Source organism: Pseudozyma flocculosa, assembly GCF_000417875.1.
Source record: "Pseudozyma flocculosa PF-1 unplaced genomic scaffold scaffold00009, whole genome shotgun sequence".
Classification (NCBI taxonomy): Eukaryota; Fungi; Basidiomycota; class Ustilaginomycetes; order Ustilaginales; family Ustilaginaceae; genus Pseudozyma; species Pseudozyma flocculosa.
The window spans coordinates 27471-48661 of NW_006920877.1; the positions used below are offsets into that span (position 1 = coordinate 27471).

Genomic DNA, 21191 nt, shown 5'->3' on the forward strand with positions numbered 1-21191 from the left:
GGCCCAGCTGCACCGCTGCGCTCCACCTGGCCGCCTGCCCTGCCGCCAGAAGAAAAAAAGAGGCCGAGGCCAAGCGAGGCAGGCAGAGGCAAAGGCGGGCGAGCAAGAAAACTTCTCGCAGCGCGCTGCAGCCACACAGACACACACGCACAGAGAGCCAACACCGTACCGCACCCGTACCCGTACCGTACCCTGACCCGCCTCGGGGCCAGCTGAGCGGTCAGGTCGACTTGTGTACAGCAGGGTGGCGGCGGAGGGGCCACCACGGCGGCGCGCCATACCGGCACCAGACGGACTGGCCAGCCCAGCCCTCAACGGGTTGGGCCCAGTCTGCCTCCGCATCTCATCTGGCCTCTTGACCACCACCCCCACCACCACCGACACGGTCACCCTCTCTCTCTCTTCTCCCCGTGTTCCCCTCTCCCCGGGACCCTAACCTCGTCCCCCCCCCGCCCTCGTCTATGCACAGGGCATTCTCCGCCGTCGTCGCTCTCAGACCGTGGCTCTTGCAATCCCTCCTGACCCCTGCCCGTCCCTCGTTCGCAGCACCGCCCCGCTCGCACCTCTTGCGCACCATCTTTACCATGAACTCGTCTAACAACGGACAGCACCGCGGCCCAGCCCGTGGCGGCGGAAGGAACAGGGGCCGCGGCGGCCGCCCGCAGCAGCAGCAGCAGCAGCAGCAACGTCACCGTCACAACGACTCGGTCGTCTCGACGACGGCCAACACGCCCGTCGCATCCGGCACCGCCACCCCCGTCAAGATGGAAGAGCTCGACGCTTCGTCCGAGGGCGGACACCTGACCGCCACCCAGTTCAGCTCGCTCCGCGGCAAGATCGACGACCGCCTCCTCAACGCCATCCCCTTTACCCACATGTCCCAGGTCCAGGCCGCCACCCTGCCCACCGCCCTCTCGGGCCGCGACGTCCTCGCCCAGGCCAAGACCGGGACGGGCAAGACGCTCGCCTTCCTCATCCCTTCGATCCAGCGCCTCCTCAGCCTCGACACCCCGCCGCCCGCCTCGGCCGTCTCGGTCCTCGTCCTCTCGCCCACCCGCGAGCTGGCCCTCCAGATTGAGCGCGAGGCCCACATGCTCCTCGCCAACCTCCGCGGCAGCATCGAGGTCCAGCACGTCGTCGGCGGCACAAACATCCAGACGGAGCGCACCCGCCTCAAGGCCAAGCGCAAGGACCTCCTCATCGCCACCCCCGGACGCCTCCTCGACCACCTCGACAACGCCACCCCGGACCTCAACCTCCGCGACGCCTTCCAGAACCTCCAGCTCCTCGTCCTCGACGAGGCCGACCGCATGCTCGACATGGGCTTCCGACAGGACCTCGAAAAGATCCTACGCGCCATGCCCGCCCAGCGGCCCGGACAGCACCGCCAGGCCCTCTTTTTCTCGGCCACCATCCCCTCGTTTGTGCACGAGGTCAAGCTGCTCAAGCCCGACCACGCCTTTATCTCGACGCTCAAGGAGGAGGAGGTCAACGTCCACCAGCACGTGCCCCAGGAGGTGGCCATCGTGCCCCTCCACCGCGCCATGCCCTTCCTGCTCCTCTGCCTCCTCGCCGAGGCGCGCCGCTACCCGGACACGCACAAGGTGCTCATCTTCCTGCCGACGGCGCGCGCCACGTCGCTCTACGCGTCCATCTTTGCCGACCTGGCGCGCCACCCGGCCTTCAAGGCGCTCGGCCCCGTTTTCGAGATCCACTCGCGCAAGTCGCAGTCGGCGCGCACCAGCACCATGGCCTCGTTCCGCACGTCGGCGTCTGGGCTGCTGTTTTCGTCGGACGTGACGGCGCGCGGCGTCGACATCCCCGGCGTCTCGCTTGTCGCCCAGGTGGGCCTGCCCATGTCGTCGGAGCAGTACATCCACCGCCTCGGCCGCACCGCGCGCGCCGGCAAGGACGGCCGGGGCGTGCTGATCCTCTCGCCGCACGAGGAGTGGTTCCTGCGCAGCCCCGAGGTGGACCGGCTGCCCATCAAGCCCATGGACACGGCGGCGCTGCGGGCCGAGGGCGCGGCGGCGGGCACGCCCGTCGAGACGTGCAACGACGCCGTCGACGCCGCCATGGTGGCCACCGACGCCTCGGCGCGCTCGCAGGCGTACCAGGCACACATGGGCTACTACAAGTCGTTCCTCAAGGCGTGCCGCTGGAAGCCCGAGGACCTGATCCAGCACACCAACCACTATGCCTACGCGACGCTGCTGTGGAACCAGTCGCAGGTGCCGTCGCCGGCGTCGGAGGCCGAGAGGGCCAACGACGCCGCGCCGCTGCCCGCCGGCTTTGTGCCGCCGCCGCTGCTGGCCAAGACGGTGGGCATGATGGGTCTCAAGACGTACCGATCGCTCCTCAACGTCGTGCAGAGCCTGCCGGACAAGGAGACCGGCGGTGGAGGTGGTGGTGGTGGGCAGCAGGGGCAGGGGCAGAAGCGCGCCAGGGGCGTGCCTGGCGGCGGCGGCGCGAGCGGAGACGACGGTTCGTCGCGTGGTGCGCCCCGTCGTGGTGGTGGTGGCGGCGGTGGTGGGGCGAGGGGAGGACGAGGAGGAGCGCGCCCGCGCCGTGGCGGTCCCCCCGCCTAGCAGGCCGTGCGCACGCCTCTGCCTCGCTCCCGCGTCGGCATCAATGCCTGTCTCTTCTCGTCCTGTTTTGTCTTGATTAATTCGGGCTGGTCCAGTTTGGATCACACAAAATCTCATGGGGACAATGCCGCACCGATGTCGGTCGTGATGCGTGGCGAAGGCGAGGCGAGGCGAGGCCTGCGACGGCACGAGATGCGTTGAAGATCAAAGGGTGCCACGACGGGCTGTGTGTGAGGCGAGCCGATGGGAGCGAGGGGCTGAGCCGAGAGCTGAGGTCAGAAGCCGCCGTCTCCCGAAGAACCGCGCAACCTCGGCCAACCTTCTCAGCCTCCACCTAATTTTCTCCCTATCGCGCCGAGTCGTGACTTTGCGTGGGCCACTTTCCCACTTCCCAACCCCTCGAACCACGACCAACGACTGCTGTCCACTACCGGACCATCACGACGCGGCCCGACGCGACACACACACACACCCTCTCTCTGGCCGCCGTCTCGCCGACCTCGGCCACCATGACGACGACGGCAGCGACGACGCTGACGGCCCAGCTGCTGCAGCGCTCGCTGCCCCACATCCCCTCGTACGGCTTCACGCAGCGGTGCGTGGCCGCGTCCAACCCGGACGTGGCGGCGCACACGATCTCGTCGCTCTTTCCGGGCCCGGATACGGCGTCGACGTCGGCGCCGCGTCGCCTCTTCCACGCCTACGACGAGCATGCGCTCCACTCCGTCCTGCCGTCCCTGGACGAGGGAGCGGGGAGGGAGGTGAGGATGTCCCCGCCCAGCGAGCAAGAGGAACGAAAGAGGTACGACGATGTCGTCGAAAAGCTCGTCGAGCGGTTACGCCGCAGCTGGGACGTCAGGGGTGCACTGGTCGACGTGAGTCTTGCCTGTCCTTTCTGCGGACAGGATGACCGCATGCGGACGAGATGAGCCGGAAGCTGACGGCATCGATTGCTCTTCTCCTCGACCCCCACCTTTCAGGGCCTGGCCAACGAGGCGCGCCACCCGATAACGCACCTGCTCCCACTGGGCCGCTGGTCGTTCGATACGATCCCGACGCCACTGCCGCTGCTGCAACGCAGCCAGGCCATCACGGCGCGCATCCTGACCCACCCGTCGCTGCGGTACGCCGAGTCGGACACGACGCAGTGGTACGCGACGCGGGCGCGCCTGGCGTTTGCCTTTGTCGTCGCCGAGCTCCACGTGGCGAGCCAGCGCGCCGAGTGCGAGGCGTCGCAAGACCTGCTGCGCCGCGTCGCCCACGCGCGCGATACGAGCGTGCTCAGCGACGTGCTGCGGCTCAGGGGCGACGCCAACGAGTGGATCCGATGGGGCGGCAGGGGATGGGTGGGCACGCTGAGGAGTTGGGGTCTGTAGAGGCTGCTATGTTGACAGACAGAGAGGGAGGGAGGGACAAGGGACAAGGGACCAGAGTAGCACGGTTTCCCGTCATGTCGTGGATGGATGCTTCCAAAGTGGCCCGCGACGACGACGTCGAGCTGGCCAGGCCGCCTGTCGACTCCGGAGCTAACGCGGCCGACGCATGAAGGCGACCAGGTCGACGACGCACGATTGCCGCCCCCCGTTGGTCAGGACAGGAGCGGGCGCTCCTCCTGCCGTCGTGGGATAGTATCGCCGAATGTGCGTGGCGGGACGGAAGCCAAGGGCCCATCTCTGCGGCAGGCCCTCACCTCGTCTCGTCTCGTCTCGTCTCGTCTCGTCTGGCCGTCAACGCCGACGCCGTCACTTTGGCTAGATTTGATTTCCTTTCCTTTCCGCCGGCAGTAGGACTGCTTCCCGCTGCTCATGCCCATCCCCATGCCCCCGCGCCCATGCCCATGCCCGAGCCTGAGCCCGAGAGCAAGCCCAAGCCGTCGGAAGTGAGTAGCGGTGCGAGGTCATATCAGGCCAGGCCAGGCTGGGCTAAGTCCGAGCAGGTAGCTGCTTCGATACCGACGCCGCCGATACCAGACGAGCGGCAGATAGAGCGAGAGAGAGAGAGAGGTGGAGGCCGCGTAGCTGGCCACCCTCGACGAAGCGCGCACGGACACGCCGTCGGGGATAACTGGACCCAAGGTATGTATATAACCCCCCAGCCTCGAGCCCGGACGTTTCCTAGTCCACCCATTCCAGTCCGCAGCCATACATCCTGTCGCTCCCTCTTGCACACACCCTTACTCGATAGCACAACAAGCAAGCCACCATGTCCAACGCACAGCAGCAGGCCCAGACGATCCTGGTGACGGGAGCCAACAAGGGAATCGGGTACGAGGCGGTGCGCCACCTCTCGGAGGTGCTGCCGCACTCGACCATCCTCCTCGGCACCCGCTCCGTCCGCAACGGGGACGAGGCGATCGCCAAGATGCGTTCGTCGTCGACGGCGGCGGCGCACGACTACGCAAACATCAAGGTGCTCCAGCTCGACATCACCGATGCCGCCTCGCTCGCAGCGGCCGTCAAGACGGTCGAGACGGACCTGGGCGGACGGCTAGACGTGCTCCTCCACAACTCGGGCATCGCCCAGGTGGACGGCGTCGCCAACCACGCCGGAGTGCTCGAGGTAAACGTCTACGGCGCCATCGAAACCGTACACGCCTTCCTCCCCCTCCTCCGCCGCTCCTCCAACCCCAAACTCGTCCTCGTCTCGTCCGAGGTCGGAGCGTGGTACATGCACACCCTCTCGTCGTCGTCGCCCGCGCTCCACGCCGCCCTCGACGACGCCACCGCCAATGACGAGGAGAGCGTCCGCAAGATGGCGCAGGACTGGATCGACTTCGCCATCCAGGGCAACAAGGAGCCGCGCTGGACCTGGCCCGATGCCGAGTCAAGGATGACGGGCGCTTACTGCACCAGCAAGGCCCTCGTCTCGGCCTGGACGCGCAACTTTGCCCTGCGCAACCCGGACGTAAAGGTCGCCATCGTCTGCCCCGGGTACGTACCCTGCCTCGCTTCCCCTGTCTCTTTTTCCCCTTCACCTCCAACCCCGAGCTCACCATCCCCCTCCCCATCCCTCTGTTGCATTGACAATGACGACAGGTACTGCGCCACGGAACTCAACAACTTTTCCGGACCGCGCTCGGCAGCCCAGGGCGGCGAGAGCGTAGCCTGGCCCGTGCTCCACGACGACTTCGAGTCTGGCCGCTTCTACCGCGACGGCAAGCTGCGTCCCTTCACCAGCGCCATGCCCGACGACTTTGCCACTTCGACGGATTAGGCCCCCCGGGCAGAGCCCCAACTGAGCGTCCCAAGCTGGTCTGGTTGCGATGCGGTGCGATGCGGTGCGGTGCGATTATGATAGAGCAGAGGAATGCCAGCACTGGCCTGCCGAAACGATGTCTAACACGTCCAGATGAGCATGGTGCAATGGCCCGATCGCAAAGCGAAAGGAAGGGGGGCAAGGGGTCCCCCCTCCTCACTGTATCCGCACGAGGAAGGAAGCGTGGACCGGGCGATGGTCGCTGAAGCGCACCTCGGGGATGCTCTCGTACCGCTGCAGGACGATGCCCTGCCTCTGCCGCTTGGCATGCGCAGCATCGACGTCGGCATCCGCATCCGCGTCTTGCCTCTCCTTGTCCGTCTCCATCTCTGTCGCTCTCCCGTCGCTCTCCGCCTGCCGCTCCTTGTCCAGCTCCGTCGCCTTGCGCTCCCGCTCCCGCTCCCGCTCCCACTCCCACTCGGCCGTGACGCACCACAGCACGCGATCCGTCCAGGCGGGCGTGCGCCTCTTTTCGCTCGTGTCGTACCGGTCCGTGCCGCGGTCAAACTTGTACGTCGGCGCAAACGCCAGCGCGCCCTCGTCAAAGTCGTCAAACAGGCTGCCGCTGCGGCGCAGCGAGAAGAGCTCGTCGTACCGCGACAGCAGCGCATAGTCGCGCTCCTGGATCAGCCGGTGCACCTCCCGGTTGTCGAGGTCCAGTCGGAAGTTGAGGTCGCCCATGTTGAGGATGATGCTGTGCGGCGGATCAGGTTGGTTGGGCCAGGCGCCGATACCACAGCGGTCAGTCCAGTGTCCGGAAGCGGGACGGGGGCGTAAACGACACCGGTGGAGCGACGGAGGGCCGGGCCCGACAACGGGCAGAAAGAAGAGACACTCACTCGTGATCCCGGATGGAGTACTCGGCCACCTGTGGGTCCTGCGGCTTCCAGGCGGCCGACGTGTCTGCATCGGCGTTGTCCTGCTGCACGGCGGCTGACCCAGTGGGCTGAGTGGGGTCGCTGAGGGCGCGCTCGGCGACGGCTCGTGCCAGCGTCGCTGCAGCCTCTGCCGTCGCTGGCGCGTTCGCCTCGCTTCCGGCGGGCACAGCGGCGTCTCCCCCTGCCGCCACCGCCGCCTCCTTAGTCGACGATGCTTCCCCCGCTCCTTCCTGGCTCGAGGTCGCATCGCCAGGCGAGGCAATCTTTGGGTCCTCTGGATCGGGCGACGGCGGCAGTGCAATCTGCTCCGCCGCGTGGTCAGCATCCACACCAGCGCCACCTTGGCCTTCGTCTTCCGTCACGGCCTCCGACGTGACCCTGAACCTCATCCGCCGGTAGATTTCGCTCCAGTCCCAGCACCGGCGCTCCATGGCCTGCAGCCCCTCGAAGGCCGAGAGGTGCGAGTTGACGAGGCAGATGGAGCGGCGGCCGAGCTGCATGCGCACCGCCACGGCGCCCTTGTTGGCGACAAAGCCGCCGAGGCCCACGCCGACGCTGGCCGTGGCCAGGTCGGCGATGGACGCCTTGATCGAGTCGCGCGCAAAGACGAGGATGAGGAGGCCGACGAGCTGCTTGGACGCCACCTGCAGGTCGAAAGGGTGCGGAAGAGGGCACAGCGAGACGATGAGGATGACGGACGGACGGCCAGACGGTCAGACGAGGATCTGGGGCGCGCACGACTCACCTTTGTGTAGGCGCCCGCCCTCCTGCCCATTGCCTGGACTGCCGCGCGTGTCCAGGCATCTTCCCTGGCGGGCGAGTAGTAGAGGTAGGCGCCGCCCGAGGTGTCGACCTCCTGGAAGCCGAGGGCGATGAGGTCCGGGTCGTCGTGCGCGCGAAGCCAGCGCTTCATGCCGTTGATGGTGTTCTGGTCGTCTTGGGGCCAGTGTCCTGCGACGTTGAAGGTGCCGAGCGAGATGCGCACCTCGTCCGAGGCGGGCGAGGGGGGTCGGGTGGTGGAGGATGCGTGGCCGTTTGGCTGGAGCGAGGGGGGCAGGATGGCGCTGCGGGAGAAGCGCTCAAAGATGGGCACCTGGGGATGGGAAGGGGTCGAGTAAGGGTTGATGGGCAGGTCGTCGGAGTAGGCGGCGAGCCATTGGTGGGAAGTGGCGAGGGAGAAGGCGTTTTCGGTTGCGATGGCGGTGAGGTCGCGGAGGACCGAGAGGAAGTCCTTTAGGCCCTGTGTGTCGGTGGTGGTTGCGCTGGCCGACTGTCCTGCGCAGGATATGGTGAATCCGAGGTGCGAGTCCGAAGAGGAGGAGGAGGGCGAGGAGGAGGGCGAGGAGGAGGGGGGGTTTGATGCGGGTGCTGGTGGCCCGGTGGGCTGGGAGATGAGGTCGAGGATGGACTGGATCGAGGGAAGGGATCGGGACGAGGGAAACGAGGGGGGCGCGGATGACGATGCACGTGTATGGTTGGGATGCTGGTGGAGCTGTACGTCGATCTGGGGTAGGATGGGTATGACTGCGAGGAGGGCGGCGGTGTTTGGATCCTTGTTTCTTGGCTTGAGGACGAGGATGGCAGCCTGTTCTAGGTTGGAGCTTACGTTTGATACGATGACAAAGATGCGGCGCGGATCCTGGGGTGAGAGCGAGGGGGGCTGCTGTTGGGTTGGGTCATTGTGGGTGGTGGCTGGGGGAGCGCGTGCGGCGTCGAGGGCGATTTTGATGTGCTCGTGCTGTGTGATGATGGTGGCGGCGAGGAGGTAGGGATCCGGGGCGGCCATGGTGGCAATGGCGATGTACGGGCGTGCACGGTCGACTGGCCGAGCGATGATGGTGGTGGTGGTGAAGGGTGGTGGCGGTGGTGGTGGTGGTGATGATGATGGTGGGAGGACATGGCGAGGAGCGTTGAGCGAGGCAGGGAAACGGTGCACTGTGACTTTTGTGCGGTGCCTCTGTGGGCTGTGGGCCGTGAAAAAGGGCGCCCCAAAAGTGGAGGAAAAAAGGCCGATGCACGGGCCCAAACGCACGACCGCCTCATGCATGCATGCAGGCAGGCAGGCGGGCAGCAGCAGACAGAAGATGGACAGACCGACCGACAGCAGCCAGGCAGCCAACGTGGACCCCTCCCATCGGCTTGCTTCTTTGACCCTCGACCACCACCACCACCACCACGTCCCCCCTCACCCTGCCTCAGCCTTGCGGATCACAGCCTGATTCCTCCGCTACCACCCGCGCATCAACGAACCATGCCTCCTTGACATCGTCGCCCCGACTCTCCCCTCTCTCTCTCTCTCGCCGCCATGCACGCCCAACACCATCAACCACACGACAGGCTGGCAGCCCAGCTCGCACACGCTTCCTCTTCCCTCACAACCCCTGCCCAGCAGGTCGTCGCACCGCTCCCAACGCAAAGCGCAACCCCGCACCTCTCATACAAGCAGCTCAAGGAAGCATGGATCGCAGATCGCCAGGGAAGCTCCCTCGTCCGCATCAACCTCCTCAGCCTCACCATGATCACCACCTACGCCCTATGGGCAGTTCATCACCGCGCCATCACTCTGCTCGCACCCAGCAGAGACCGCCAGCATCAGCAGCATCACCATCAGCCCACTCACGCCGCCACCCTCCTGCTGCACCACATCCTTCGCGTAACCACGGCCCTCTCCCAGTGGCAGCTCGAATTCGCCATCCTCATCCTGCCTGCCATCGCTGCACACACGCTCCTCTCAGACCACCTCCTCCTCCTCAACCTCGCAATCACTCTCCTCGCCGCCTCAATCCACCTCGAGACCAACGCCGCCATTCGCACCAGCATCCCTGCATCGCAGCGCGCCGCCCCCACCAATCCCAAGAAGAAGCACTGGTCAAAACGACTCTCGGACGACGACGACGACCACATCGACGAAGACCACGTCTTCTCAGACCACCTCGCGCCATTCATCCAGGGCGACACACAACCCTCACCCGACCTCGAACCCCCAATACGCGTATCCGTCGACTCGGCCGCAGACGCCGCCCACGCCGCCGCCGCTCCCAATGTCCCCTACTCGGCCCCCTCGGCCAGCACCGACTCAGAGACCCCCACATTTCGCACCCCTTCCCCCTTCAGCCCCCTCTTTGCAGCTTCCCCCTCGAGCAGCGCCGACTTCCGCTCCGCATCGGCATCGGAAGACTCCCACGCTGCCTCCAGAGCGGCGCCGCTCGCGCAGGGCCTCCTGCCGGGTGGACGCAACACGAGGGCCGGTCTCGCGCTCTCGACGGCCCAGCCTGCCCCATCGCCGCCCGGATCGCGCCTCGCGTCCCCGCTCCTCGGCCCAGGTAGCAACACCGGCAGCGCTGGCGGAGGCCAGTGGGGCAACCATCGCAGCTCGCTCTCGTCATCGTCACCCCTCTCGCCCTTGGCGCGCAGCGTCATCGACCCGCTCGAGACCAACAAGAGGGCCGCTGCCAGGGCTCCGCCAGTGCGCCTCGATCCCGCCAACCCCTCGCTCTTTGTGCGCGAGCAGCCCTTCCTCACCGTGTACCGCTCCCACATGATGCTCCTCACCGCCATCTGCATCCTCGCCGTCGACTTTCCCGCTTTCCCGCGCGACTTTGCAAAGTGCGAGTCCTGGGGGACCAGCCTGGTGAGTGCCGTATGCCACACGCCGTACGCCGCCGCAGCGCGTCGCTCTCGACCGTCTGAGCCGATCGCTGAGGTCCGAGCGCTGCTCTATTCATCCACCCCTCTTGCCCGCCCAGATGGACCTCGGGGTAGGCTCGTTTGTCTTTTCCCTGGGCATCGTCTCCGCGCTGCCCCTTCTCCGGTCGCCGAGGAACCGATTCGCCCCCCTCAAGGCCCAGCTGCTGCGCGACGTGAGGCGGACGCTGCCCCTTGTCGCGCTCGGCATGGTGCGCGTGATTATGGTCAAGGGCGTCGAGTATCCCGTGAGTGCCAGGTTGATCGCTGGGCCGTGTCGGTGATCCGGCTCGCCTTGGCCGCTCACCATTCGACTGTATCGTCCCGACCTCCCCCATCCTTGGTCTCCCTCGACCTGCTTCGCGCCGCAGGAGCACGTCACCGAGTATGGCGTGCACTGGAACTTTTTCTTCACGCTGGCGCTGCTGCCGTTTGCGGCGACACTGTCGCGGCCCCTTTCGCGCTCGGTGCGGTACAACTACCTCGGGCTGGCGGTGACGGTGGCGCACCAGGCGGTGCTGAAGCTGACGACGCTCGAGTCGTGGGCGCTGTCGTCGACGCTGGTGCGCGACACGCTGGTGCGGCAGAACAAGGAAGGGCTCACCAGCCTGCCGGGCTACCTGGCCATTTTCCTGCTTGGGTTGGACCTGGGCCACTACGCGCTGCCGCTGGACCCGTACTTTGCCTACCGCCGGCTCAACCGGAGGCGGATGAAGGCGAGGCCGGGCAAGTTGGCCATGATCCTCGCCAGCCTGGGCGTCATCTGGTGGAGCGCGTACGCGGCGGCGGACCTGAGCGGGCTCGCCGTGAGCCGCCGTTTGGTGAGTGCGACGTGCGGGCGGGCAGGCGATGGCCACGGTGCCAGCCCGAAAGCGTCGCGCCGCCGACACGATCCTGACGAGCTCCTCTCCCTCTTCTCATGTGCATGCGTGCGCCCGTTGCAGGCCAACTTGCCCTATGTGCTCTGGGTGACGGCGTTCAACACGACGTTCCTGCTGGGGTATGTGCTGGTCTACGTCTTTGTGCTGAAGCCGCTCGAGCGCGGTCCAACGGCCATCGTTGGAGGGCAAGCGTCGTCGGCCGGGCAAGTGTCGTCGCTCGCCAACAGCGGCAGTAGCAGCCGCGTGACGCCGCGACTCCTCTCTGATCTCAACCGCCATTCGCTGAGCGTGTTCCTTGCAGTGAGTGGTGCGAGGGATGTGCCCCTCTGTCTGAAGCTGGCCGTATATTTCCAGCTGCATGGCAACTGACGCCCCCGGGCTCATGTGGACCTGCACCTTCCTCTCGACCCGCCCGCCCATTACTACTGCGTCGCAGGCCAATCTGCTAACGGGACTGGTCAACGTATCGATCGAGACGATGTACGCGCCCGACTGGGCGGCCGTCGTGGTGCTGACGCTCTACGTGGGCGCCAGCTGCGGGCTGGCGACGCTGCTGAGCCGATTGGGCTGGAAGCTGCGCCTGTGAAGCGCCGTCGCCGTCGTCGTCGTCGTCGTCGCTTTGCTCAGCTGGCTACAGTTCGAGGGGGCGAGTTGGATGTAATGTACAAAAGGCACGTTGGTCATTGTGGCCGTCGCCGTCGCCGTTGCCGTGGCCGTCCGACCAACTACCGCTCCGACCAAGGAAATGAGGGAATTGCAGCCGGCCTCTGTGTCACGTGAGCGCGTTGGCGTGCGCAGGGCGGCGGTTTTGTGTTACTTTTCAGCGGCGGCTCGACCTCCACCAGCCCCCCGCCCCCGCCGCCTCGCATCCATCCGCTCGCCTTCCCTCCTCGTCTCTTGCCGCTTCCATCCCGACGTCCCTCCTCCTCCTCGCCCTCATTGACTCCAGTTGACCGCTACCACCATCGATACCCCACCTTTCGTGCGCTGCAAACGCCCATATACCCCCGACGCACGCACGACATGTTTTCAAAGGCGCCCCGCTTCCCGCAACGGCGTGAGTGTGTCTCTCCCGCTTCGCCGTCCCTGCCACCGATCGTGCATCGACCGAATAGACTAGCTGACTTGCCCTGCCTTGCACTTTCGCGCCGCCACAGCGCCAGACGAGATACCCGGGCCAAACTCGTACGACCCCACCGAACCGCAGGCGCACTGGAAGCAGGGCGTCTTCCCCGACCACGCCGCCACACAGCCCCGCAAGGCATCCTCATCCGCCGCCAATGGCGACAGCCGGCGCGTCCTCTCCTCGTCGACCAAGGCCAACATGCCACCCTCAGCCACCGCCAGTGCGACAGCGACAGCGACAACGCAGCAAAAGCACCTCGCCAAGCTCGAGCAGCACCTCGCCCGCGCCACATCGACCATCGACGACCTCACCCACGCCAGGACCCAGCTCGAAAACGAAAAGACCGACCTCGCCACCGAGCTACGCCTCGCACAACAGCGAGAGGCAAAGCTCAAGGCCACGCTCGAAAAGTCAGAGAGGGCCTCGGCGGGCCTAAAGGAAAAGTCGACGCGCTACAACGACCTCCAGGCCAGGCTCGAGGAGCTTCAGAAGCTCCACGCAGAGTCCAAGGACAAGCGCGCCAGGGAGAACAAGGAGCTCAGCAGGGCGCTCGATGCAGAGAGGGAGAAGCGGAAGGCTGCAGACGAGCACGCCGAAAACCTCGAGGCCGAGGCTCAGAGGTGCAGGGACGAGGTACGGGCAGAGAGGGAGCGCGGAGAGAAGGCCTCCGAGCAGCAGCTCGCTCGACTGCGCAAGCTCGAAAACGAGGTCGAGGGGCACAAGCAGACACAGGCCAGACTGCGCGAGCAGCTGCACCAGTCCGAACAGCACTCGGCCCAGCTGGTAAAGACACTCGACGACGAACGACGCACCCTCCGACAGGCATCGGAGCGAGAGCAGCAGGACCTCGAGCACCGCGTCGAGGAGCTCCAGGCGCTCCTGCAGCAGGCCGCGGCAGGGCGAGACGAGGTGCGACTCGAGCTTCAAGACGCCGAGGCCGAGCACGAGCGAGAGGAAGCGGTGCGGTCGCGCAACCTCGAGCTCGTCGCCCGTGCCGCCGGACTCGCGCTCGCACAGCAAAAGCAGCAGGCAGACGAGGAAAAGGCCGACCTGCGCACCCGGCTGCTCGCCGCGCAGCGCGAGGAGCTGCGCGTGCGCTTCGTGGCGCAGGAGAGGATGGACCAGATCCAGGAACTCGTCCAGGTCGTCCGGCAGGTCCAGGACGACCGCGATGCGGCCAAGGCGGTGGCCATCTGCGCCGACGGCGATCTGGCCTCGCTGTTGCAAGAGCGGCGCCTGGACCGTCCGGCTGGCAGCGGCGCTGCGACCGAGTCGACTTCGGAAGACGATGGCGATGGCGACAGCTGTGGCCCTCAGGACGCCCTCAGCGACGAGGACGACACCGATGCCCTCGACCGCCTGTTCGCCTCGGACGCCGCGGCGCAGGCGCTGGAAGAGGCGCGCTTCGAGCTGTCGATCCAGGCCAGCCGCACCGCACAGCTCCAGGACGAGATCGCCCACCTGCACGACACGCTGCTCGACACGGCGCGCGAGCACAAGACGACGCTCTCGACGCTCTCGCAGCTGCGCGCGCAGCTCGATGCCGCCGTGGCCGATTCGGCCGCGAGGCAGGCGCAGGTTGACGCTCTGGCCGCGCAGGTCGGACAGGGCGAGAAGCACCGGCAACGACTCGAGGAGGCGCTCGATGAGATGGCCGAGGCGCGGCGACAGCTCAAGGTGCAGGTCGAGGCCAACAAGGGGCTGGCGAGCGCGCTGAGCAATGCCAAAGTCGCCGAGGCGGCGCTCGTCGAGGAGCGGAACAGGTGCGTGCCGGTCCTGTCGCGGGCCGACTGCAGCCAGCGGGAAGAGGGAGGCCCAACCAGCCAGCCGACCGACCGACCGACCCATCGACCCATCGACTGACTGACTGACTGACTGACACCCGACACCCCCCTCCACGCCGTATTGCCCTTTCATCGTGCACGTCCGTCGTCTCCCTTTATTTCCCCGCCCCCCGGCAGTCTGACAACGACGGTGGTCGAGCTGGAAGCCTACCGAGAAGAGTACGAGCGTCTGTGTACGCAGACGCGCGTCCTGGTGGATCGGCACGCGCTGGCCGAGACGGAGCGGCACGCGCTGACGGAGCTGACGACGTCGCTGCTGCGGCACACGAACCCGGCGCAGAAGATTGTCTACCTCGACCGGATCCGCCGGCAGCTCGACGAGGTGCAGGCCGAGAATGTCGAGATCAAGGTCGAGCTGGAGCGGGAGCGGGCGTGGAGGGTGGAGATGGAGGCTGAGCTGAGGATGTACAAGGCCGTCGATGCGCCGCTTTCGGTGCGGCCGCGGGCTGAGGTTCGGAGGGTCGAGAGGAGGAGGGAGGGCGGCTTGGAGGGTGCGGGTGTTGCGGCTTTGAGGATTGCGGAGGCGCAGGAGGAGGAGGAGGAGCACGGGCACGAGGAGGGGCAGGAGGGGGAAGACAGACGCCGCTCGATCCTCGCCCGATCCCAACGCAGCACGACCACCACCAAGCCGTCCTTGGCTTTGACGACCACGACCACGGCGGCAGCAGCGGCAGCGGCGCGCACCCGACCGAGGACATCGCTGATCAACAGCGGAGCACTGCGGCACCGTCCCTCGTCCTCGTCCTCCACCACGGGCGTCGCGGCGCTTCTATCATCATCGACATCGTCCCAGCCTCGCGGTCTGCCCTCATCCTCGTCGCATTACGACGGTACGACGCGCATCCCGGCACCGTCGGAATCTACACCTCTCCCCGCCACCACGACGGGGAAGGGGAAGGGGATGGGGGGTGCGACGAGGAGGAAACTACGACCGTCCCTCGTCGTCGGTACGGCTCGACGCGTCCCTTCTCTCCTTGCCCCCCTCTTCCCCCTCCCCCCTCCTCCTCCTCCTCCTCGAGGGGGCCGGGAAGACGAGGTGCAAGACCGTCGAGGACAAGACGGGGTGGTGCCGCGGGGCTGACGACGATTCAGGCCGGTTCGTCGCCCGATTCCCAGCTGTCGCTGCACGATGAGGAGGAATGGATGTCGCATGATGACGACGACGACGGCGGGGAGGGCGAGGGGAGAGAGGCGAGGGGCGAAATGACGCTGGATGAATTGGGACGACGCTAGACGTCTCGCCTCGCCTCGCCTCGCCTCGCCTTGTCCTGCCTCCTGAACGCGCACCGGCGCACTGACAACGTCGATTGTTGTACACCGAGCCCTTGTTCGTCGTTTATTGTACATCAAGCCCTCGTCTCGTCCCCCCTTTGCTGGTGACGACAAACGCGACGGGTTACGATTCAGAAACCAAAACTGGATCTCCCGCCATCCCTTTGTCCTGGTCCTTGTCCTTGTCCCTGTCCTCCCTGTCCTCCTCGTCCTCATCCTCCTCGTCGTCCTCCTCCTCGTCCTCCTCCAACGACGACGACAGCGACGACGACGACGACGACAGCGACAAAGACGACGACGACGAAGGGAGGAAGAGTTGACGCGACACGAAACCGGGCGGGAGGTCGTATACGTCATCCGCGAGCGGTCCTCGTTCTCGTCCTCGCGCTTGGCTGCCGCCGTCGCCGCTGTCGGTGGGGTGGCGTGCGGATCCGGTGGATCGGACCGTGTGGCCCTGTAGCGGATGTCGGATCTTCTTTTCCTCCTCGTATCTCAAGGAGCTGGTCGAGGAGGAAGAGGGAAGGGGGACATTGAGGATGTTGGCGTGTGGATCTGCGCGTCCCACCACCCCACCCCACCCCCGCGTCGTCCATCCATGTCGGCAGTGGGAAGAGGGTAGAACGGGGTTCCGGGTCAGAAAGACGAGATCACGCCACCTACCGAGGCGGGAAAGGGGAAAAGAGGGGGGGGGGGGGAGACGCATCGCACCGCGACGGCACTCACCCACGACGTTATCGAGGTCCTGTAGGTCGGGCGTGTTGAGCAGGTTGAGCGACATGAAGCCGCCATACACGCCCAGCACGGCGATGAGCGACCACGCCGGAAGCAGATATGCCCATTCCCTGGTTGATACACGCAAAGAGGGGGGAGGGGTCGGTGGTGGCCCGCAGGAAAGGTTTGCGTCGAGTCGTATGCACAATCAGCCCCCCGGTCCCACTATCTTCTCCCACTCTTGGCCCCCCCGAAACCAGTCATTCTCTCGTACCGCCGCCCGCCGCCATCCGGCACGGTAGAAATGGACCGGCCTCCCGCCACCGTCCCGCTATCGTCCCCCTAGGCCTTGGTCTGGGCACCCGCGTCCACGCACCGGTTCGGGTACCACGCCACGCCGACCTTTTGCAGCGCCCAGTCGGGCGTCAGGCCCCACACGGTCCAGACGAGGTAGAGGACCGTGGCAAAGATGAAGAGCGCAAAGCCGTAGTACTCGCCCGACGACGTCGACGACGGCAGGGCGGCGGCCTTTTCCATATCGACCAGGTCCAGGTCCAGGTGGCGCTTTGACGGCGACTGCTGCGACGGTGCCGGCGCGGTGGGCGCGTGGACGATGGCCGAGAGCGAGTGGATGGTGAGGGCAAACTCGCCGGCTTGTTTCTGGTGCAGCGCGACGAAGACGGGGGGAGGACGAGGGAACGAGAAGATGGCTCCGACACGTCAGCGGGCGATCCTGGGCCAGACTGCGAGGTCACCCCACGGCACCGCCTACTACTCACGCCAAAGTTGCTGCGGGCCATGATGCTCCACTCGTGCGTCTCTTGGGGCAGGAACTCGCCCGGGTCCTCTGCGGGCCTGCCGCGGTAGGTGGGCTTGAAGTCGGACCAGTGCGCGTCAAAGGTCCAAAAGGCGTCGCCGTCGCCGTCGTCGTCGACGAGGTCGGTGCGGGGCAGGGTGGCGCCGTCTGGGGTGCAGCTGTTTGGGTCGTGGCAGGGCAGCTGGATGTCCCACTCCCAGACGAGGGAGCTCTGCCTCCTGCCGTCGGGGCGGGTGGTGGGCGCCTGGGTCTTTATGTTGACGACGTAGCGGGTGACGTTGCCCGGCTGCGGTGCGGGAGGCGACGAGGTCGACGCGGTCAACGAGGACGCCTGGACGCGGCGAGGCGGGCTGCGGGGGTCCTGCCTGCGCACGCGTAGGCGGAGGCCATCGAAGCGCGCCTTGTCGAGTCTGACGGGGAAGCCGTGGTCGTTTGCCTGGGATGCGAAACCGGCGCCTCCGAGGGCGGTGATGTCGAGGTTGCCCGAGAACTCGAGCTCGCCCGTGTTGGCGACGAGGCTGACGTTGCTGCTGCTCTTTCCGCCGCGGACCGTGTCGTCGACGTTGGTAAAGTCGGCCGGGTTCCAGCGCTGGGCGGGTGGGTGTGCGTGGTGCGGGAGGTAGAGGGGTACTTGGTCGCAGTGGGAGGGCATGGTTGCGAGGGGCAGCGATGCGGCGAGGCGGGCTGTGGTGCAGAGCCAGAGGGTTAGGGCGGCGAGATTGAGCGGCGGGCGCATGTCGGGGGTCAGGGGCGGGATGGAGATGGAGATGGAGACGGAGGGGGAGGGAGAAGCCTGGTCAGCGCAGGGAGGCCAGAGGGGATCGTCGGGAGGGGGCGGCTTACGAGGGGAGGCCAGGGTGTGGTGTAGGCTGTCGATGTTATATATGATGGGCGATGCGGATGGCGAGCTAGCGGTGACTAGCCTGGAGAGGTGTTGAGCTTGGTTGGCCTTTGTGATTGTGCCTGGGGCATGGTGGGTGAGCGACAAGAGGCTAGGGTGGTGGGTTAGATAGCGGGTTGCGTCCCTGGCTCTGCCACCGTGCACCCCGCGGCCCGGGAGGCGCAGCCGTGGTACGTACGTCTCGTCTTTGGCTTTTGGCACCTCGGTCAGCGTCGCATGGCCAGGGCGCCCCCACGGCCACCTCGTCGGCTCTTAACTTAGCTTGTGTTGCGCCGACCAGCTCCAAGGCGCCAACCCATGGGCAGCGCCAAGCTCGTCAAGGTCCAGACGTACGTACTTGGCCCGCCCTGTTGCCAGCTTGGCGCTGGATCCCCACGGCCCACGGATATTCAATCCCGGCCTCGATGCTGGCGCCGGTAGTCACGGCTCGTGCAAAGCGCCATACAGACGCAGTAGTGACACCATCTCGTCCAGCGACTGCGGTAGCGGTGCTCAGGCCTTAGCTTGCCGCCCCGACGTGCCATCCCAGGCCTGTCTAGTCGACTAGACAGGCCAGGCCAGGCCGTGGCCAAAGCGCGCCGTGGCGAGTCCGGCCTTCGGCTCACGCCCTGATCCGACGGCCGAGTGCGAGTGCGAGTCGGATCCAACCAGCTTCCACCTCGTCTCTGGCAGCCACCACCTCTGACCATCCTGCCATCCCTCGCCTCTGACACTCCTCTCGCTCGCGCGCCCTGGACATCCTAGCAGACGGCAGCAAAGCAGGGGTCAAGAATGACGACCCACACTCTGGCCCAATTCAACGCCTCCAAATCCCTCCCATCCGCCCCTCTGTCGTCGATGGACGAGAGCTGCGCCTTTTGTCGCATCGTCTCGCGCTCCCTGCCCGCCCACGTCGTGTACGAGGACGAGTCGACCCTCGCCTTTCTCGACATCCTCCCGCTTCGCCGTGGACATACCCTCGTCATCCCAAAGGCACACGTTCCCACCCTCTCGCAGCTAAGCCCCCATCAGGCTGCCACACTTGCACAGTCGCTCGTTTGCGTCTCGGCGGCTGTCGGTAGAGGTGAGTGGCGCCCTGCGCGTGCGCACAGAGACGGCGAGGGCGAGGGCGAGGGCGAGGAGGGCGTGCGACGACGGCCATCTCATCATCCCCTTCCTCTTCGCACCACTTCTGCCATCGACCTGCCGTGTCCTGCTCGTGCGGTGCGCGCTACCAGCCATGGGCGACGACCGCCTACAAGTCATCACCAACCAGATCTACGCCCAGATTGTACCCCACGTACGTCGCTTGTCCCTCCTCCCCTTACTCCCCTTCCCTCGCCTTCTGATCACATCCCTTCATCATCTCACCACCTCACTCCTCCCACGCTTCGCTCCAGGTCCATTTCCACATCGTTCCAGCTCCCCCGCTCCCCTCCTCGTCGTCGGCGCAGGGCAAAGCGACGGCGACGAAATCGACCAATCCCATGTCCCTCATGGGTCTCGGCCACGGCCGCGAGGAACTCGACGACGACGACGCAGAGCACCTCGTCAAACTCATACGCCACCACATCGACCACCCGCCTTCCTCCGACGACGCCAGCGACGGCAAGGCAAAGCTCTAGAAGCGCGCAGCAGCAGCCGCGCCACGACGTTCCCGCGGATGTCCATCGGCATCCGCCCTGTGCTCTGCATCGAATACCCCCGGCCTGCTCGCAGCGCCATGCCACAGGCTCACAATCAACGAACGAGCGTGTGTTCGCGCGTGTGTGTGCTGCCAATGGCAAATGCTGTCTTCGACTTCCGCTCTTCGTCTCCCGCCGCTCCGACTCTTCTAAGTACACCGCACGGGCGCCCGCAACCTACTCCGAGGAGCGCTTGATCTTGAGACCCGACAGGTCCGCCTGCGTGCCCGGGGCAATGTTGTGCGGCGAGGCCTGCTCAAACGTCCTGTAGTTGCGATGCAAGAGGCGGGGCGGTCAGAGGAGCGGGGGGAAAAGAGCAAGGCAGCAGACGAGGAGGTTGCCCAGGCGTCAGCTCAGTGTGCCGCAACGACATCGCACCGACATCGGCCTCCCGCGCGGGCGACAACCGCGTCCACTCACTGAGGGAACCTGAGCCTGTGGACGGGGGGCCTCTCGGCGTCCTGGAGGAGGAGCCGCTCCTCTGCCTTTTCCCGCGCCATTTCGAGGTGGCGGAGGTTCCTCTCCTTCCACACCGACGAGGGCGTCGTCCAGTGCTCAATGTAGCGCGTCAGCCACGGCTTGGGCAGCTCGTCGTCCGACTCGTTGCCGGGCGCCGAGCGGCCCGACGACGACGCCCGCGACGGGTGCGGGTCGGCGTGCAGCGTAGACAGGCGGTAGATGCCCGCTCCGGCCAGTCCGGCCAGCAGCGTGTAGCCCCAGATCGGAGAGGTGAAGCCTGCAAGCCGGGTCGTCGAGTCGAGAGGTGGTTGGGGAAAGGTCAAATTGAAGTGGCCGAGTGCGAGGGCGGGGGCGAAAGGAAGAGGGGAGGTCAGAGGATGCTCGCGCCAGTGATTCCATGCCCCGATATGGGCCTCGCACTATAGAGTCAGGCCGAGGCCGACCGGAACGCACCTTCGGGAGGGTACTCGTCTTCGGCCGACGAGGACGAGGCCGACGACTCGGCAGCCTTGACGGCGCGGGTCGAGTGGATCGATCGGACGGCGTGGAGGGACGAGGACGAGGCCAGGTTGGACCTCGAGACGACGGCGACGGCGCGAGCCCGCGCAGCAGCTGCCATGGGCGCCATCTTGTTCGGAGACGCTAAACGTGAGGTCGGGGTGATGCGAATCGACGACAGGAGGAAGCGAGGAGTGGTGAGGGTGGCCTGCGAGACGCTCTTCAAGCACGCGCGGAGGAGAGGTAGGATGATGGAGAGCAGAGGCCAGGCCAACGAGGAGCGGGGAGAGTGGAGGCTAGGGATGTCGAGGGACGGCTGCTTGCTATCGCAGCGTTGCGTTGAAGTCCGGGGCAGCAACGTTGGGACGAAGGTCTCGCCGCCGCCCGCCGCCCGCCGCCCGCTCGCCCCACGCCCTGGCGCTCCAGCTGCACCGCCCGCCCGTGATCGGCCTGCCTGTCCCGCCAGCGCCAACCTCGAACCGGCCAGCCAGCCTCGGATCCGCGTCGAGAAAATGAAGATTTCATCGGCGATCCGATTTTCTTCTTCTGGCGATTGAATCTGATCGGGCTCGAAGCCACGGCGCAGACAGCAGTCGCTCGCAGCCAGGCCTGC

At 66.3% G+C, this 21191-nt stretch overlaps 10 protein-coding genes across 10 annotated transcripts; 6 read left to right on the plus strand and 4 right to left on the minus strand.

The window, feature by feature from the left end:
- Window positions 1-461: 461 nt before the first annotated feature.
- Window positions 462-2588, plus strand: PFL1_02988 (uncharacterized protein; the record flags this gene model as incomplete). Its single annotated transcript, XM_007880505.1, has 1 exon — window positions 462-2588. The coding sequence occupies one exon, from the start codon at window positions 462-464 to the stop codon at window positions 2586-2588; it is 2127 nt and encodes a 708-aa protein (XP_007878696.1).
- Window positions 2589-3097: 509 nt separating this feature from the next.
- On the plus strand, window positions 3098-3964 carry PFL1_02989 (uncharacterized protein; the record flags this gene model as incomplete). Its single annotated transcript, XM_007880506.1, has 2 exons — window positions 3098-3463; window positions 3569-3964. 2 exons carry the CDS (start codon window positions 3098-3100, stop codon window positions 3962-3964), a joined length of 762 nt encoding a protein of 253 aa, XP_007878697.1.
- An 826-nt stretch (window positions 3965-4790) lies between these two features.
- Window positions 4791-5801, plus strand: PFL1_02990 (uncharacterized protein; the record flags this gene model as incomplete). The annotated part of the gene is made up of 2 exons (XM_007880507.1): window positions 4791-5518; window positions 5624-5801. The coding sequence occupies 2 exons, from the start codon at window positions 4791-4793 to the stop codon at window positions 5799-5801; spliced, it is 906 nt and encodes a 301-aa protein (XP_007878698.1).
- A 198-nt stretch (window positions 5802-5999) lies between these two features.
- Window positions 6000-8507, minus strand: PFL1_02991 (uncharacterized protein; the record flags this gene model as incomplete). Its single annotated transcript, XM_007880508.1, has 3 exons — window positions 6000-6537; window positions 6683-7365; window positions 7467-8507. The coding sequence occupies 3 exons, from the start codon at window positions 8505-8507 to the stop codon at window positions 6000-6002; spliced, it is 2262 nt and encodes a 753-aa protein (XP_007878699.1).
- Window positions 8508-9026: 519 nt separating this feature from the next.
- PFL1_02992 (uncharacterized protein) lies at window positions 9027-11872 on the plus strand (the record flags this gene model as incomplete). The annotated part of the gene is made up of 5 exons (XM_007880509.1): window positions 9027-10352; window positions 10468-10653; window positions 10777-11226; window positions 11350-11586; window positions 11723-11872. 5 exons carry the CDS (start codon window positions 9027-9029, stop codon window positions 11870-11872), a joined length of 2349 nt encoding a protein of 782 aa, XP_007878700.1.
- A 437-nt stretch (window positions 11873-12309) lies between these two features.
- PFL1_02993 (uncharacterized protein) lies at window positions 12310-14960 on the plus strand (the record flags this gene model as incomplete). Its single annotated transcript, XM_007880510.1, has 4 exons — window positions 12310-12343; window positions 12444-14175; window positions 14374-14689; window positions 14922-14960. 4 exons carry the CDS (start codon window positions 12310-12312, stop codon window positions 14958-14960), a joined length of 2121 nt encoding a protein of 706 aa, XP_007878701.1.
- Window positions 14961-15652: 692 nt separating this feature from the next.
- PFL1_02994 (uncharacterized protein) lies at window positions 15653-16306 on the minus strand (the record flags this gene model as incomplete). The annotated part of the gene is made up of 2 exons (XM_007880511.1): window positions 15653-16080; window positions 16252-16306. 2 exons carry the CDS (start codon window positions 16304-16306, stop codon window positions 15653-15655), a joined length of 483 nt encoding a protein of 160 aa, XP_007878702.1.
- Window positions 16307-16581: 275 nt separating this feature from the next.
- Window positions 16582-17708, minus strand: PFL1_02995 (uncharacterized protein; the record flags this gene model as incomplete). The annotated part of the gene is made up of 2 exons (XM_007880512.1): window positions 16582-16899; window positions 17019-17708. 2 exons carry the CDS (start codon window positions 17706-17708, stop codon window positions 16582-16584), a joined length of 1008 nt encoding a protein of 335 aa, XP_007878703.1.
- Window positions 17709-18728: 1020 nt separating this feature from the next.
- Window positions 18729-19561, plus strand: PFL1_02996 (uncharacterized protein; the record flags this gene model as incomplete). Its single annotated transcript, XM_007880513.1, has 3 exons — window positions 18729-19020; window positions 19175-19236; window positions 19337-19561. The coding sequence occupies 3 exons, from the start codon at window positions 18729-18731 to the stop codon at window positions 19559-19561; spliced, it is 579 nt and encodes a 192-aa protein (XP_007878704.1).
- A 237-nt stretch (window positions 19562-19798) lies between these two features.
- PFL1_02997 (uncharacterized protein) lies at window positions 19799-20708 on the minus strand (the record flags this gene model as incomplete). The annotated part of the gene is made up of 3 exons (XM_007880514.1): window positions 19799-19886; window positions 20042-20357; window positions 20534-20708. 3 exons carry the CDS (start codon window positions 20706-20708, stop codon window positions 19799-19801), a joined length of 579 nt encoding a protein of 192 aa, XP_007878705.1.
- Window positions 20709-21191: the final 483 nt, after the last annotated feature.